At 38.3% G+C, this 16,962-nt stretch overlaps 1 protein-coding gene across 1 annotated transcript in view; it reads left to right on the top strand.

Moving 5' to 3' along the window:
• The window catches only part of DOCK2 (dedicator of cytokinesis 2), a 157,260-nt gene that overhangs the window by 41,314 nt on the left and 98,984 nt on the right, over window positions 1-16,962 (top strand). Inside the window, exons 24-26 of the mRNA XM_042025374.1 lie at window positions 665-735; window positions 1,020-1,126; window positions 14,876-15,024. Coding sequence (XP_041881308.1) covers window positions 665-735; window positions 1,020-1,126; window positions 14,876-15,024 — 327 coding nt within the window. The remainder of the gene's footprint in view (window positions 1-664; window positions 736-1,019; window positions 1,127-14,875; window positions 15,025-16,962) is intronic.

Here is a 16,962-nt window from a genome sequence, read left to right as displayed (position 1 = left end):
TTATGCATATTAACCTTAAGTGTTAGTGGTGATTTTGAGCCTGAAATTGCCTGCTGAAGTTTTTTTTTCCCTGTAAGAATAGCAACTCATCTCTTACCCTTGTCATGGTAAGGTTTGGTTATCCCACTATACTGTCAAAACATACCTCAGGAATTGATAAGAGAAGATCAACCATCACACAGCTTGGCTGCAGATGGTGGGTTAGGGACATGACACCCCTCTTCATCTATTCTAGAAAGGGTGGCTCAGGGTGGGTGGATGACTGTTAACCTCAATTCTGCCTCCTGCATGGCACATTTCTGGGATGGAATTGATACTGCTCCTGCTTTGATCAGTGCTTGGTTTGCTTATTTGCATCGTGATGACATTTTTAGTGGTCTGCAAAGAGGTTATCTACAAAGGCTGGACCCTTTCACAGGTCTACAAAGAGAATAAGATCCACTTGGTACTCTGGTAGTTAAGCTCTTCTGCATATCCTCAGCACAAAAGCCCTTATGCAACTCTGTGATTAGACTTACTCAAATGCCATGTAAAATTTCAGTCTGGGGAAAGAAGTCCAAGTTTATCAGTTTGTTTTGTGTGTATCTGTCGCAGCAGTATGCTCTGTACTGTTTATGTACTTGTGTAGACATACGGGGTTAACAGGATCTGTCTGTTAATTCAGGTTGCTGCCTTGAAGTACATACCGTCAGTTCTTCATGATGTTGAAATGGTTTTTGATGCCAAGTTACTGAGGTGAGTCACTCTTGAACATTTCCTAGTTATCAGCAATGACTTCTTATAGATCAGTTTAGGGCCTCAAAGCTACACCAGTTCCAAATAATCAAGACAGTGATGGGTCCCTAAATGCATGTTTGTTACTGGTCTCTTGTCAACATTTGTGATATATAAATACATGTAAATCTTAAAAAATGATAAATGTTTAGAAGTACATGACTTTTTGCTCTTTCTCTCTGTCCTTATTAACACATGAGGAATTCATCTGTATGGTATTTATGACACTTTTCCTTTACATGCAGCCAACTACTATACGAATTTTACACCTGCATTCCACCAGTGAAACTACAGAAGCAGAAAGTGCAGTCCATGAAGGAAATTGTACGCAGCAACCTTTTTAAAAAACAAGGTAAATAAGAAATGCCTCTAAGGCTTCAAATAAATGTGTGAAAATTTTCAGTGACTTACGTGTTGTGCAATGCATGTTTGAAATGGAGTGAAACAAACACTGAAAGAGTTGTGAATGCCAGAAGTCTGAGCTCTGGAGGGGATTCATCTCTTTCCACAGGATGGCAAGAGCTGTGCAAAGTGTGATTGCTGGCCTAGAGCAAGGAACAGGTGGGACTCAGAGGAACAGTTCTGCGTGGTTTTCTTACGATACAGTGGTTAGGTGGATGAGCTATATATCCTTTCAACCCATTTTAAGGTCTATAATGGAATAGGAACATGAACTGAAACCTTGTGAACACAGATGTTATATAAGGCCTCTGCCTGGGAAGAGGACAAAAAAAATCTGATTGTGCTGTGGTATGCTCAGCTGCAATGCAGCATTTCCACTTACAGGAATTACGATGCTTCTCAACCTCTATCAGAATTTAGTGTCTTTCTCAACTCTCAGGTGTTTTAATGACACTGAAATGTCTTTATCAGCATTGTGCTCAGTTTTCCTTCATATTTTCACAAAAAGTGTATTTTTGCTGAAGGAATCCTATCAGAGAAGCCAAGTTTTACATTATTGGCTTCATCTCAGTGTCAAGAGTTCCGACTCCTCTCTTGCGGACCGGATGGTTGCTTCTCTCTCACCACCTTTTTGCTGTGTAGATAACCTTCAGAACTTGAAAGGCACACAGACTATTTAGATGAGTTCCAGTTTCTGACAACTTAGAGATAATGATTCCAGGAACTTGACAGTACAACAGTGCATTGCAAATAGTGCAGTGTGTGAGTAGATTGAGAGGGGATTGCTTTGTGCCCCTCGTTGTGTGTTGCCAGGAGAGTGATGCAGTTCTAACTAGCCAGGACAGATAAAAATTACACTTTATTTTAAGACCTGTGCTGCATTCCATTGAGACTGAAATCTATATTGTAAGCTTTAACAATAACTAGCTGTGTCTGTTGTGTTTTAAGACCATTGTAGATTTCCTGGGAAAATATGTCAAGAAAATAATGTAGTTGGTTTTATTGTTTAGATTAAATTATTAGTATTTTCACCTATCTTTATGTTAATAGTTTCATGGTAAACAGCTCTGATTTTTTTTTTTTTAACTATGTGTAAATTTACATTTGCTTTGTATTGGTGAAACTCAAGTAGCTGCAGCTTAAGTATCTCCAGACACTGATCCAAACTAAGAGCAGTTCCTAATTAATTTTCAAACAGTTCTAGTCCTGCATTCACAGTTTTCTCTGGTAGTTGACTGTATCTCTGTTTAACAAGCAGAGTCTGATATATCATTGCAGTATGAGCTGCTTTTACTGCTGCTGCTTGTAGGATCAGAAGTGCCAGACATAGTTTTATCTGTGGTGCTTGTGGTGAGCAGCGTTTAGACCAGAAGGAGAAATATCCTCTCACAAGACCAAAACTCTTGGATTAAAATAAGGCGCTCTCTTGAACTCTTGATCTTACTAGAATTCAGTCAGCTACCCTGCGCTTAATACTGAGAAATTAAGTGTAAGCTATAAACTTATTTTGGTTCAATAGTTTTTCTTTAAAGAAGCTTGTCTCACTGAAGTACAATTGTTACAGGTTCATAGATCAGGAGAGGTGGTCAGGATGGCAGATCCCAGGCTCGTATAATAAGGAATAAAGCCCTAATAAAGTTTCAGAAAGAAAACAGTTGAGCATATAATAACTGTGTGCTTCACAATTCTATTCACTAGCATACATCCTACAGCTCCTTTCTTCCTTCCCTCTGTATGTTCCAGAAGAGAAAAGAATGGGTTTTGGATTCCCAAGAAGATTTCATTACAGTCTGCTTAGTGTGGTGTTTGTTTCATGTGTTTAACAGGCCTTTCCTTTAGCTGAGGTCTGTTAATGCAAAATACTCTGTAAAGCTTTTACTACTTGCAGATAAATAATAATAATAGATTGCTGGTTGCTTGTAAATGCAGCTTGTCTGATGTCTTGAAATATAGCTGGTACATCATGGGAAATGTCTACCTTGGAATGCGTTGTGAATTCTAAAAAGGGGACATGGTTTCTGTTTCTCTATTTTTTTAGGTAATATTGAATAAGAAATTTTGCTAGGAGGATTTCTAATTCGGGGGACCTTTTACAAAACCAGTAAATGGTGGGTTTTGCATAGTGCTGACCAGATAATTAATACATTTTAATTTTTCCCAGACAGGTAGGTAGTGGGTTCGTTTAGTCTCACATTTGTAGATGAAAAAAATGTATTGCCCAAAACCTCTCTATTTTTTGCTAACATCAGACACTTGACAGCAAAACCAAGCAGCTGAGAGTATGAAGGCAGCATATCATACTTGATTCATTTCCCAGCCCTGCTCTTTCACCTATATCCTGTATATCTGGGTATTGTGATCCAAAGTTGCATTAGTAATTGACAGTTAAAGTGTTCCCACTACATAATATGTAAAAATTAACTGCTTGTTTATGTGCTTGTGGTGATTACATGTGCAAGATCTACCTTAAAATGTTTTTACTGTGATACTTAATATAGTAATACTTGGTATATAACTATATAGTAATACTTAGGTGTGTTCTTTTTAGAGGAGTCTGGGGAAATGGGTTGATTTTTTTTCCATGTATTACTTAAAAACAAGAGAAGTCCTCTGAAGAAGCAATTGCCCAAAATAGAGAAAACAAGTTGTTGTCATTTTAAAATAGAACTAAAATAAATCCTGCTTATTTTAGCTTTATCATGACATATTGTTTTAGGAACATCATGACTTATATCATAATAGTAATAACCAGAGGATATTTTTGCTAGCTAGAAAATATTAATGTAAACATTTTGTATGTCAGTAGTTTGATGACGTGATAGAATAAAACAGCTCTTTGTTGGTAACGTAGGATTTAGAGTTGCCATTATTGTAGAATTTAAAATGCCTGAAAACCACTGCTTTTTTATTTTATTTTTTCCTTACTGGAGTGGCAGATATACCTTTACACCATCCTTGGTGCAATCTGGTCAGGACCAAATAGACTTTTGCAAATACATTTTCCATTTCCTGACACCATTCCATGAAGCTGTCATTCCTCTAACACGGAATGGCCAGCTAACAATGCTACTATTGCCTCGGGGTGTTACCCAAGTACCTTTTAGGGCATTTAATATTGGAGTTTCTCTGTTTGGTAATGATCTTTATACCTTTCTTTTCACCCAACTGCCCCTGCACCACTAATGGCAGAAAATCATCCCTGTAATAATTACAGGGTGTTTTTTATCTTAATGATATTTTTTGATTATTTGCATTTATGTTTTGTTTTCAGCCTTAACATTGTAATTACCATAGGGGGAGAAGTCCACATCATGTTTAAGTGCAGGCACTGGAGAATGTGAAAAGACCAATACACAATTAAGAATCTATAATATTATAGTGATATGAAAACATTTCTGTACCATGCTGCTGTAATACTGTGCATGGTAAACAGCAAACAAATCTCTTTTCATTTACATCGCTGTGGCTTAAAATAGAAAATTCTAAAGATCCTTTTTTTGCTCTCCATCAAATACAATTGATTTTAAAATTAATTGGATAGAGAACCAAGTGTGTGTAGGGTGTAGACGCCGCCTGATTCATTACTGCACTCAATGAGCTGGAAGGTCATTTACAAGAAGGAAAGCACATGTAGGCTATCTCAGAATAGGATGCAGCGTGATAATTACGGTAAGATTGCCAACAGTATCATTAACTAAAGTTCACATTTATCTACAACAGGTAGCATTTTTTCTGCCATGAATATGGAATGTATTTAACTACACTGCTAATTACAGCGAAGTCTATTAATTTGCGTGTTTCAGATTATCTATTCCTCCAGACTTTATTCTCTTTCCAGGTAGTTCATGGCAGTTCCAGTTCAATTAATTTACATCCATCCCCAGAGGTATTGTCTTTACAATTCAACTGGATTGCATATACTGGCACTTCTATTCCTTGACCCATTGATATTCACAGCATTTTCTAAAGAAGCAGACTTATGAAAACACAGGAAGGTATTTTCAAAAAAATAATAAAAAAAAAAGCCAGTGAAATTTGTCTTTATTTAATAAAGCTGCATGTGAACCTGAAGTTGGAAACCTTGAGGGTGAACTGAATTTATTGGTATGTATTCCCAGGCATTCAAAAGTTTCCACTGTAGACTCAGGGAGTGCTTTCATCAGATAGGAAACGTGGTCCCGTGCACCTCTGCTGTAATTGATCTTCAAAGGCCTTGTAGCACTAAAGCACTTTTAGAAGCCTTTAAATTACATTGCCAGTTTTTTCATAGAGGCATTGATTTCTTGCTCCCACTCTGTAACTATAACACAGCTTGGAGAGGTTATGGTGGTGCAGGTATTGGAGGGGCTGAGTGTAGGAGGATGGATGCTTTCTGCTGCTTGCACACTTTCACTGTAGCATTTAGGAATGTTCTAACAGGATGTGTGAGCAGACTTTTATGCAGTTTTGTGTTTAGAAAATAGTAACTCCTTTTTGGTCAGAGGACAAGAAATCTGCCTAATTTTTGACATTTTTCTTCTAGATTACTTGATATTTTATTATTTTAAAATACCGGAGTTAAAGAAATGGTTGCGTTGTCTCATATAAGCATCTTTAATGGGATTTTAGAGTCTCTTTTATGATGGAAGAAACTGTCTCCTGTCATATCTTCCACCCTGTACAGTAGGATGTAATGGATTATTCCTCCCTGTTGTGAAAAAGTTGTGTTTGAATTGTTTAACTTCTACGTAAAACTAGTTTTCAGGAGTTACTGTTTTGTTTGTTTTTAGGAAACTTACTGCCAAAATTCCCCCACTATCTCTCTGTTTTTTGAGAGAGCAACAAATTAAGATATAGCTGTTCATAAATTACATGGAGTTTTTATTGTAGTTAGTGCTGCTGAGTTTATAGGATCTAGATGTTTATTCTAAGATGGCCCTGGAATATTTACTGACACTATGCTGAAAGTTGTAAATGAGTAGCCTTGGGAGAACTGGTTTTTATTGGTGTGAAATGAATGTAAAGTGCTTCAACACATGATAAAATGTGTCTGTTTCGATAGTGGTGCTTTGGACATTGCATTCCCTGACTGCCCAGTCCTGGTGAGGGGTTTGTGCTGTAGCAGAGCTCAGAGATCTACCCCAAGGACCAGGAGCTCTAAGTAGGGCGCACAGATGGTCACTGGCAGGGGTGGGAATCGAGTTTCAGTGTCTTGGCTGGAAATGCAGGCCCTGTGCTCACTGTGGCTCCAGACACGGCTGCTGCATGTTCAGCATATGCAAACCACTTGCTGATTTTGGAAGAACAGCAGCAAGAGACATATGTTAGCACCAGGGGTTAATTTGCCAGATGCCAGAAGAAATGCTGAGACTATAGCAATGCTTTTTTTCCTCACTGAAGAACTCTTTCTATTCTATTACTGTTTAAACAAGAGAAGTACTTACACACACCCATAATTACATTGATTTCCTAACACTCGTGTACATTACTGGGTTTTACCTGTGAAATACTTTGTTTCGTTTCAAGAATTGAATATTGTTGGTAGTTTGTGTTGCTAGAGTGTATTGTTTTTACCTTCAGGATTATTAAGAAAAAACTTTTAAAAAACAGAGTAGAAGGAGGAGTAATTTCTGATTAAGCATATTTCAGTGTCATTATTATGGTCAGGATTGAGTTGCAGATATGGATTTTTACTATTATAATCTTACAATCTACTTCCTACTGATATGAGTTCCTAAGCCTAAGTTTTTGCAGATTTGTGGGGGTTTTCTATGATTTTTTTTTTCCCCCTTCCTGTGTTCAAAAAAACTTCTCAACATTTTAAATTACTTGAACACAGGAGATCATTAGTGCATGTCACTCTCCTGTTTTTAGCTACTGGGAAAAAATTGAAATTAGTCACTGTTCATAAATTCCTTTAAAAAGGTTCTGTATTGAAACCCAGTCTTGCCTGTAGATTCAGTCTCAAAGTTCATATTTAGCTTTTTTATTTATTGGGGTTTTTTTCCGGGGGTACATTAGCTCTAAAACATCACTTCAAGTGCTGTATTCATTTTTTGCCAGTTCTATTCCTGCAATGTTTTGATATAGATGAGTACGGCATAAGCATATCTGTAGGTATTTATCTGCATACATTTGTGATGGACATATGTAGATTAAAGCCATTACTTGTGTTTATGGAGGAGTAGGAGACATGCTCGATATTGCTATTGATAACTTTTTGTTAGACTTGACCCATTATGGCATTTTTTAGTTGCATTTTTTAAAAATCTTGTTATATAGAGGGAAAGCAAGTTAGGTGAACTAGTTTTAACAATGAACTTCAGGATGTTTATGTAAAACGTGGTTTACGATTACTTCAAATAGAAAAAGCAGACCATAAACATATTAAAGCAGTTGATAATGACACATATTGGGCGTCAGTAAAATGAAATGAGGAAATAGGTGAGTTGGAATTCATCTAAATTCACCGAATCATAGGATGGCCTGGGTTGGAAGGGACTGTAAAGATCTCAATCTGCCAGAGAGGATGTGCTGACAAGGCTGTGTTGCAGCCTGGCAGACTGCAGTGACTGCAAGCTGGAAAAGGCACCAAATGCTGAAAATGCTGTCTTGGCTACAGCAGGGTGGTGTTGGAAGTCCTGGCTGTCCTGGAATGCCTGGCTTTACTCAGCCCCTCAGGAGTGGAGACACTTGCACGTATGCCTGGAAGCTGGGAGGCAGAGACTTCTGCAACTGCTCCTGGTGTCAGTGGTGTGCTGGGACTGTTGATGCTGTACCTGTTCTGTATCCTCCTGCCTCACTTGCTGACACTGAACAGTCAGCAGGTGTTGTGTGCTGGCCTCACAGGATTCCTGTGTTTCTCCTTCCTTCATGTTCCTATTAGAGGCCAGCGGGCAAAGAGAATTTGCATCTTGCAGTGCTGTCAGGATCTGTAGGTGACCTATGGTACCTTCCCTTTCTGTGGCTCTTATCTGAGCTGTGAAATTTTAATTTAGATTTAACAACAAATGGAAAATATACCAATTTAAAATCGCTACTTTGGGGCTTCCCAGTAAAGCAAAGAGTTAAATTGCAAATAACAAAGAAGGAAGACTTTTAGTAGGAAGATTGCTGCAGTTGTGAACAGATGTCCATTGTGAGGAAGCACAATGCTTTAACTGAGCGCTGGCTGCCATCAGAAGTCTCACCTCATTGGAAGAATGTTGTTCACTGGCTTTATTTTTAAGGCTTTGTTCTAAATCTGTATTCAGATGACACCTATGTCCTTATTAAACTGGCATGCCAGTTTTTAAGTGGGCATGAAGCCATCCTAACAGATGGATATGACTACAGGCATGCCAGGGAATCAAGAGTAGTATTTCCTAAGGGAGACAAAAGTGGTGTTAAATCTTTATTACCATTTTGGCTGCACATACGAGGCAGTCAGGAATGAAACCCATCTGTAATTTTTGCTGAAGGAGACCCAAATGTCTTTTTTAATGACATGATTGCATTAATGACTTAAGAGTTTGAATTTCATTTACCTGGTACATAAGAAATCTTTGGGTATCTTCCAAAGGGAATAAGGTGAATAGAGGGGCTAAAAAACCCAACCAAACCCAAAATACAAAATACATAACTGCTTAATTCTGGACAACAAAGAATCTACCTCTCCTTATTCAGGAAGGTGCTGCCAGGGAACCTTTCTAAGAAGTGTGTTGGAATTTGAAATTGATGAATATGTATAATACTAAGTCTTTTAACAGACCTTGATGAAGAAAATGCAAGATGCTCAAACTGTATGTTGATGTTTTATCAGTTCAAATAAAGTTTGGGGCAGCTAGAAAAAAACAGTCAGAACAGTTGGGCTTTTTCATGCTTTTGAACATTAAGGAAGAATAGACGTTGCTGGGAATGTTCTTACATTATTTGTCAAGCTGAAAAGAAAGCAGCTAGTACTTAAATAGGCATCTTCCCCCCTCTGTGTCTCTCCCTTGTCTGTCTTGAGCTTTCTTGGGGCATGGGAGGAGGTGTGAGAATGTGAATTGCTTCATCACAGACTTAGAGATTTGTTTAGGCTGGAAAATACCCTTAAAATTGAGTCCAGCTGTAAACTTAACACTGCCAAGTCTGCCACTAAACCACGTCCCCACATTCACACATCTTTTAAATCTCCCCAGGGACGGTGACTCCATCACTGTCCTGGGCAGCTTGTCCCAGGGCTGGACAACCCCTGAGACAGTTTTTGCTTATCACTTGCTACTTGAGAGAGCAACTCCCACCTCCCTCCACTCTCCTCTCAGGGAGTTGTAGAGGTAGAAGGTCCCCCCTGAGCTTCCTTTTCTCCAGGCTGAGCCCCACCAGCTCCCTCAGCCACTCCCCATCAGACCTGTGCTCCAGACCCTTCCCCAGCTCCGTTCCTTCTCTGCCCCCTCTCCAGTCCCTCAGTGCCTTCTTTGCCTGAGGGGCCCAGAACTGGGCAGAGCCCTCGAGGCGTGGCCTCAATGGTGCCCAGCACAGGTCACTGCCCTGGTCCTGCTGCCACACCAGTGCTGGTACAGGCCAGGTGCCCTTGGCCTCTTGCCCACCTGAGCAAACCTGGACTCATGTTCAGCCACAGTCAGCCAGGACCCCCAGGTCCCTTCCCGCCCGGAGCACAGGACCTGGCACTTCACCTCAGTGAAGCTCACCCCGCTCGCCTCGGCCCACTGATCCAGCTCGTCCAGGTCCCTCTGCAGAGCCTTCCTGCCACCAATTTAGTGTCATCTGCAGCCTTGCTGAGGGTGCATCCAGTGATGAGTCTAAATCATCAACTACAACATCAAATTTTACTTTGGCTATTTTTCTCAATTGAAGTCGTCCGCAATTTTCTTAATTTTTTTCTCCTTTTCCCAGGCCATTGAATTGCTCATGTTTAAATAAGAACTTGGTTCATTTTCCTTACATAACTTGTGCAATGATACCTTAGTATTATAATCTGAAACTTGTGTACTGGTTCAATAAACTTTTGCTTGTCCCAAGACAGTACAAGGATTTCATCTTTTGTGTAATGTTCTAGTGAAATAGTTTTACTGGGTTTTCAAAGATACAAAGACATGACTACAGGTTTATGTTTACTTTAGTCCACCTGCAGGCTCAGGATGAGATCAGGTCTTCCTTGCTATGAATACAGGTCTTTTCCAGTTGCTTTGATTGTGTGTTTTTCAGAACATTTTGGAATTACACTCTCATATGAGATGACTTCAACTGCTAGGTGTCTTATAAAACCTAATTAGTTTTCTTTTTCTTCTATTCATCAATAATATCCTAGAAGTGCATTATAAAATTCCTTCTCCTGTACTAACTAACAAGCTGAGTTTATCTAGCAGCCAGTCAAAAAATATAGACATAAAGCTTTAATATTAGCCAAACTAATTAACACCAAAAATTGAATTTTCTTGCTAAAACCTATTGATTTTTTTGTATTATTATCAATGGCAAGTTTGATTTTTTTTTTTCCCCCTAAGGAAACAATTTAGCTAAGACTAGTTAAACAACCTTGAATTTCCGTGTGGCTTGATGTTTCAACATTGTCCACATCTGAAAATGCACTGTAAATAATTGATCAGCTGCATAGTTTGTCCTTTTAAGAGATTCTCTATGTATCAAATATGGATCCAATTTTAATTTATATTGTAAAGTACAACTGGGAGTACTGAAGCTTGTAGAGTAATTAGCTCTAAAATCTGAAGGAAATCAATTGCACTTTCTGCCTCAACTGTTGTCTCAGTACAACAGGAAAATTGGTCTATGCAAGCAACCCTGTTTTCTCCATGTTTAAGGAGTATGGAATGGCTTTATATGGAAGAAAAATTATGTCAAAGACTTGATTCTTTCACTAAAATACACATGTGTGGTTTTTAATGAGTTACAGACAAGGGCAGGCATTTTGCATTCTGGTAGGAAGCTTTAATTGACTTCTGAAGGCTTGTATGGAGGAGTTTTAAATTCAGTGAAGCTTGCCTCCACTCCTCTTTAAGGTGTCCACTGCAACTTGTTAGTCATGATCTCATCTATGCTTCCTGATTATTGAGCAAATGGGTGTCACTGACATGTGAAGGCACAAGTAATTTGGTGATTAATGTTTTCATAACACCTACCTTGAATCCCAGGGTTTTATTTTCTATACGAAGACAAATTAAAAATGTACTTTATCTAAAAGACAGGGTTCCTCTTGATCAGTGACTTTGCTCAATTTAGTCTCTTACTTTACTTTTGAAAATAAGCTCATTAGGTACAGGTTTTTATTATCCAGTTGCTCCCTGTAACTTTGAAAGCTACCCAAAAGGAATTTTTATATTTGCTAGCTGTCAGGCAGTTCAAAGGGACATCTTAATAGCTTAAAATTGAGCTGGATATTATTTTGAAGGAGTGAGAGCAGTAAGTATGTTTATCCTGGCAGATGTGAAACCAGAATGTGCCAAGAACCTTCCATTCTCTTTGTGAGAGGTGAAAAGTGGCTGAGATGTCACATAATGTGATGTGACTTTGAACTTTGCTGCTATGAACAGCCTGTTAGCATAGCACTCCCTAGTGATGTTTTTTGAAGTGGAAGTGTTTTCAAGGCACTATTTTTAAGAATGGTAGTTATGGGGAAAGAATTGCCAGCTAAATTTCTTACATACTGTTGATTTGGAATCTGTACTTCTATTTGTCATTCCAGATTAGTTAGATGTGCTTGTCTAAATAGGTTCATCTTCGTGTTGTATTAGGTGTAGCTGTTACTGTGTTGTTTCAGATTGTTGGAGTAAGTTATGAATCCCTGTACAAAGTGTAATTTATATGGACCAGGTTGAGAGTTGAGAACTTGTGGCACAGTGTTGCCATGGGTAGAACTCTGCTGTAGCTGCAGACAGGCATGGAGAGGGATGTGGATGAGTTTTACTGCCGAGGGTTTGCTTGGTATATGGGATCCACAATGCTGTAGGAGAAATGGGGTTTAGCTTGTGCTGAATCTTTCCTTCAGCATATCTTGCACACAGTCAGAGAATCTGGAAGGGAACAGGGGGTGGAGCAGAGTGGAGACCAGAAAAGAGATATTTTACTGCATGTGTATTTTCATACAGGTTACATATATGTGAAACATTTCTTACGCCTCACTACAGATGCTGTGCAAATGCTAGGGATTCAAATGGCAAGAATTGGGTTTCTCCTACCTGTCTTTAGAATAATGAGTTTGATATCATCTCTTCTGATATAGGATACCTTGATGTTTGAGTCCACAGATAAAAAAATGACAAGCCCCAAAAATGTCATCATTTATGTACACAGGAATATATGTAACTTTGTTCCTGACTTTCTGACAGTCTCTGTTCATTTTCCAGAGATTCAGAGTCTCCTGTGATTTTTTTTTTACTGTGTTGTGTTGCTTACTCGTTACCCATACTTGTCTGCTCTGTTAAGGTTCTGAGGATTAGAAACTGATATTTTCAGTGCACCAAGCTACTGCCACACTACCATTGATTAGCAGTTTTAGCAATCAAGAATCATAGAATAGTTTGAGTTGGAAGGAATCTGGGAATGTGTCCAGCCCAACCTCCAGCTCAGCATGAGGTCAGCTGTGAGGTCAGACGAGGTTTTTCCAGGATAGTCTGTGCAACCTGTTAGTTCTACTGCTTGGCTGTCTGTGTGAGGAAGAGGTTTCTCCTTATATCCAGCCTCAACTGCTTGCTTGGGTTGTGAGTCCATTTTTTAATTTCATCTGATCCACTTTAAAATGTGTTAAATGTGTGCCATCTTTCAGTAAGACTGTTGCACTTACGGTCCTTCTCGTAAGCACCATGAAATGGAACTAGGTTAGCAATAAATGCTATATCAAAATACAGCTTAAGTATTTTTGGGGTGGTCAGAATCTTGATGAATGAATTCTGAACTGATCATACTAGGAACTGTTTTCCCCCTGGATAACCTGGATAACTGTTGAAGGACAGTCTCCACAGCTAATAATGAAAACAGAACTTAAGTTTGTTTACTAGCTTTTTCAAAAGTAGTAAACTAATAATCTATTTTATAATTTGCACTTATTTGTTGACTGAATATATCAACCCTGTATTAAAAAGTTCCTATCACATTTTAGCAAGTTTTTAAGGTATTGCATGTAACTTTTTTGGTTGCTGATGATGTTTCTTTGGTTTAGTTTTTAGTTAAGCTAATAGCACTGGATTTGTTGCATTTACAATGAGTTAGAAGCAGTTTGTAGGAGCAAATCAAGAAAGTTTTTGCTAGTTACTGAATTACATCTCAGTTTCAGAAAACTTGTAGTATTTGCTGTCTGCAGCTGGTGACCAGCTGCCAGTACTGACTTCTGGAGCGCAGGTGTTCTCTGCCTGCATGAGCACAAATCCACACAGAAGTGCTTTAGGAGTGTTGGTATCCCCTGCTGCTGGGCTCCACTATGTGGTTTGTGAGCACAGCCCTTTGGTTTCTGCTTCAGAGGGGCATCTGTAGCCTGCAGGAAGTGTGTCTGTGCAGAATTGGGCACATAAAGAACTGTAGGCTGTGTGAAATTCATTTTTATGCTGCTGTTCAAACAGGGCTCGTGTTGATATGTGTTCTTTAACTGCTGTCTTACTGGTGAGTTTGTAACTTAGTCATTGGGTTAGATTTGTCTTGTAGCTTGGAATAAGTATTATAGAAATAGTTACCAAGGGTAGAGATGCTTTCTGAGGCGACAAATTATGCTGCTCTTCAGACATGATTAAAAGCTCTTGGCTTCATTTAGTTTGGAGCTGTTACTTCAAATAAGAATAATCTGCATGGATTGCTTCTGTTGCTTCATCTGCAAAATTCAGACATTTATAATCTACTTTCCATTCTTTTCTTTTTCTTTCTTTCTTTCCTTTCTCTCTGTATGTACTAGCACCTTTATTTTGGGGGGATTCTGAGCCCCTGGCTTGTTTTAAATCACAATGGATACAGTTTCACCATGTCTCACAATGCACTGCTTTATCAGGGAGTGCAGTGTATGTCCAGGTGCTCCAAATCATTCTTAAAAAATAAAAGATACTTTTTATTCCTAGATAGATATTGCTCTCATTAAAGTTCTATCAAATTTGTGTATTTTGTACTCCTGACATTTCCTATAAGCACCTCTCTCTTAAAAAGTCAATGTATGGGTGATATTGAAACATAACTTCATATTTGTGTCAGCTTCCTTAAATTTAAATAAGGATGAATGTATGCACAGCTCTCACTATCACAATCTTGGTAGGCCTTTCATTAGAGTCTTCTCTTTGTCTGCATTCTTTTATGTGCCTTTAGAAGATATGTTTCAAAATGATGCACATAGAACACTTTTCTTCTGCTGTTTGAGTCTTATTTTCAGAAATAAGTTAATAAGTGCAGTAATTTTCTCACATTAAAATCCTGTCATTACTTAAACACAATTAATTTCCAGACGCTTTGTGTGTAAGTGAGTAATTTGTCCCCAAGTGTTTGATATAAGCTGAACAGCCTTCAGAATTTAAGTGAAGAAAACTATTTTTATCAGGAACTTTCGGTTTTAATATATGAAAATACTGTTAACTTATGAAAATACCGCACAAGTATGGAATATTAACGAGGCACAATTGGAAAATCAGCAATTCCACGTTGGGACTGTGGCTGTTGAAGCATATTGTGTTTCACTGTTTGAGGGAGGGTTTATTTGCACACAGTATTTGATTTATATTTGTTGTTAAGATAATTTGCTTTCTTTCAGAATGCAGGGACATTCTGCTTCCTGTGATTACAAAAGAGCTGAGGGAATTACTGGAAGAGAAGGAGGATCAGCAGCTCCAGGTCCAAGAGAGGAAGTACTGCGTTGAATTACTTAATAGTATCCTGGAGGTTCTGAGCTGTCAAGACCCTGTAAGTATTGATGATGATGATATAGAGAGCCCAAGTCTGTAGAAAGCTTGAGCTGATTAGGTAGTAAATTATTGATGATGATTAATCTCTTTCAAATATTTAATACAAGTCAGTGGCAAATTGAACTTTTCTCCTATTTTTCATAAACTTAAATGAAAGGGCAGTTGAGGTATTAAAGATTAATACTGACATCTGAGTAACCTGATCCAGTTGAAGATATCTGTGCTCATTGCAGGGGGTTGGACTACATGACCTTTCAAGGTCCCTTCCAAACATAAATTTTCGATTATTCTATAATTATTTCAATTATTCAGAATAAATTTCAAATTTCATCTTGTTGCTCTCACAAAAGCCCCTGTAGTTTCTGACACAGATGCTGTACAATGTGGTGAGGTATGGTTTCTGCTTTCAGCAGTGTCTGGGTAAAACAGAATACTCTTTACTATATTTCACTTGGAGACTGTAGTTTCTTTCTCAGACTTCTGAAATTTTGGAACACTGAAATTTTCATCTGGGTGGTTCTTTTTTTTCTCATTTGAGAGAATATTGAATTGACCTTTAGTTACTTTTTAATGAGTAATAGGTTATTCAATGAAGCTTCTCAATAATTTGAGCGATTTATTCTGAGAAAACCTCATAACTAATTACATTAAGAAAGCTGTAATTTCTCCTGTGCTGATTTTTTCTCAGCTATAGTTTTCCAATACATGTGTTCAAACTTTGCAGACTTTGGATTAAGGCAAGTTGTCATTTTGGGAGTTTTTCACTGTGGCTCCTTGGATCATTTCCTAGTAAATGGAATCATTACAGTATATATCTTGATTTCATAAAAATCTTTGTTACTGCAGAGGTTTTTCCATTTGCACAGGGCAATCTTTCCATGTGTATTATGAGCTATTTGCCTCATTGGTTTAGACTTAAGCAGTTCAGGAGGGACTGATCCAAGGGGATACCAAAGAGGTATTGGAACATTTGAATTTGAAATGTAATTCTTAAGAGAAATGGCGAAAACATGATGAGGCAAAAATTGAAGTTATCATCTCATAAGTCTATAATGCAAAGTAACCAGTTTTGTTACTGTATCCTTTAAAAGGTAAACACAATTGTAAAGTAAGATGGGGCTCTCTGTGTGTACCACATAAATGAAGTTTATTTTTGAATTTAACAGTTACCATCCACAGCAGCAGTTGCTGACATGTCAAAGACTCATTAGGGCCTACTGAAAATATGGGTTTGTAGCTCATCTTTGTGTGAGTGGGAACATTATGCAGAGCAGCAGAATTGCTGAGAATTTAAAATGCCTGCATTAAAAAAATTATATATTGACATTTGTTCCAGAGAAGTGGCATTTCTTCAATAGTTTCTTTCAAGGAAAGTAAACTGGAGATTATCTGTGAGATGTTTGGGTCACAGTTATCTACAGATTGTCCTTGCAAGGAATACTGATGCATTTCTGATATAAGGAGAAAAGCCCCTTAGGGCAGCTTTAAATCAGCAGTGGTATCAGTCCTCTGGAGGCATCATATTCCTGAGAAATATTGTAGATAGTTGGGATATCAACAAAAGAACCAGGTGCTTCTGTTGCAAAAAGTCCATACCCTGGCCTGCCTCTGGCAATACAACTGCTGGTCAGAGAAAATACAGATTTTAGAATAAATTAAGGATGTGTCATTAACCGTAACACCTGGATTTGTAACCACAACAGGAAATGCGTGGCCATCACTTGTAGTTTTTTCTTTCCTTGAGTGAGAATCCATGGGTTAAGATCTCATTTTTTAACAAAACACTGATCCTGCCTCAGTACTGAAAATCTGCTGTTGAGATGACTTATCTGAAGGAGGAAAAAGCAGCAAAGGAGGGGAACACCACAGTATCCAAGGATCACAGTCATTTCTCTTTGAGAGCCACTACAGATTTCTCTGGAGTATAATTTTATAT

The sequence above is a fragment of the Corvus kubaryi genome, unplaced genomic scaffold (genome assembly GCF_017639235.1).
Source record: "Corvus kubaryi isolate FWS band 111438036 unplaced genomic scaffold, C.kubaryi_AGA036_p1.0 37270, whole genome shotgun sequence".
Classification (NCBI taxonomy): Eukaryota; Metazoa; Chordata; class Aves; order Passeriformes; family Corvidae; genus Corvus; species Corvus kubaryi.
This window is presented reverse-complemented; position numbering and strand designations above follow the sequence as displayed.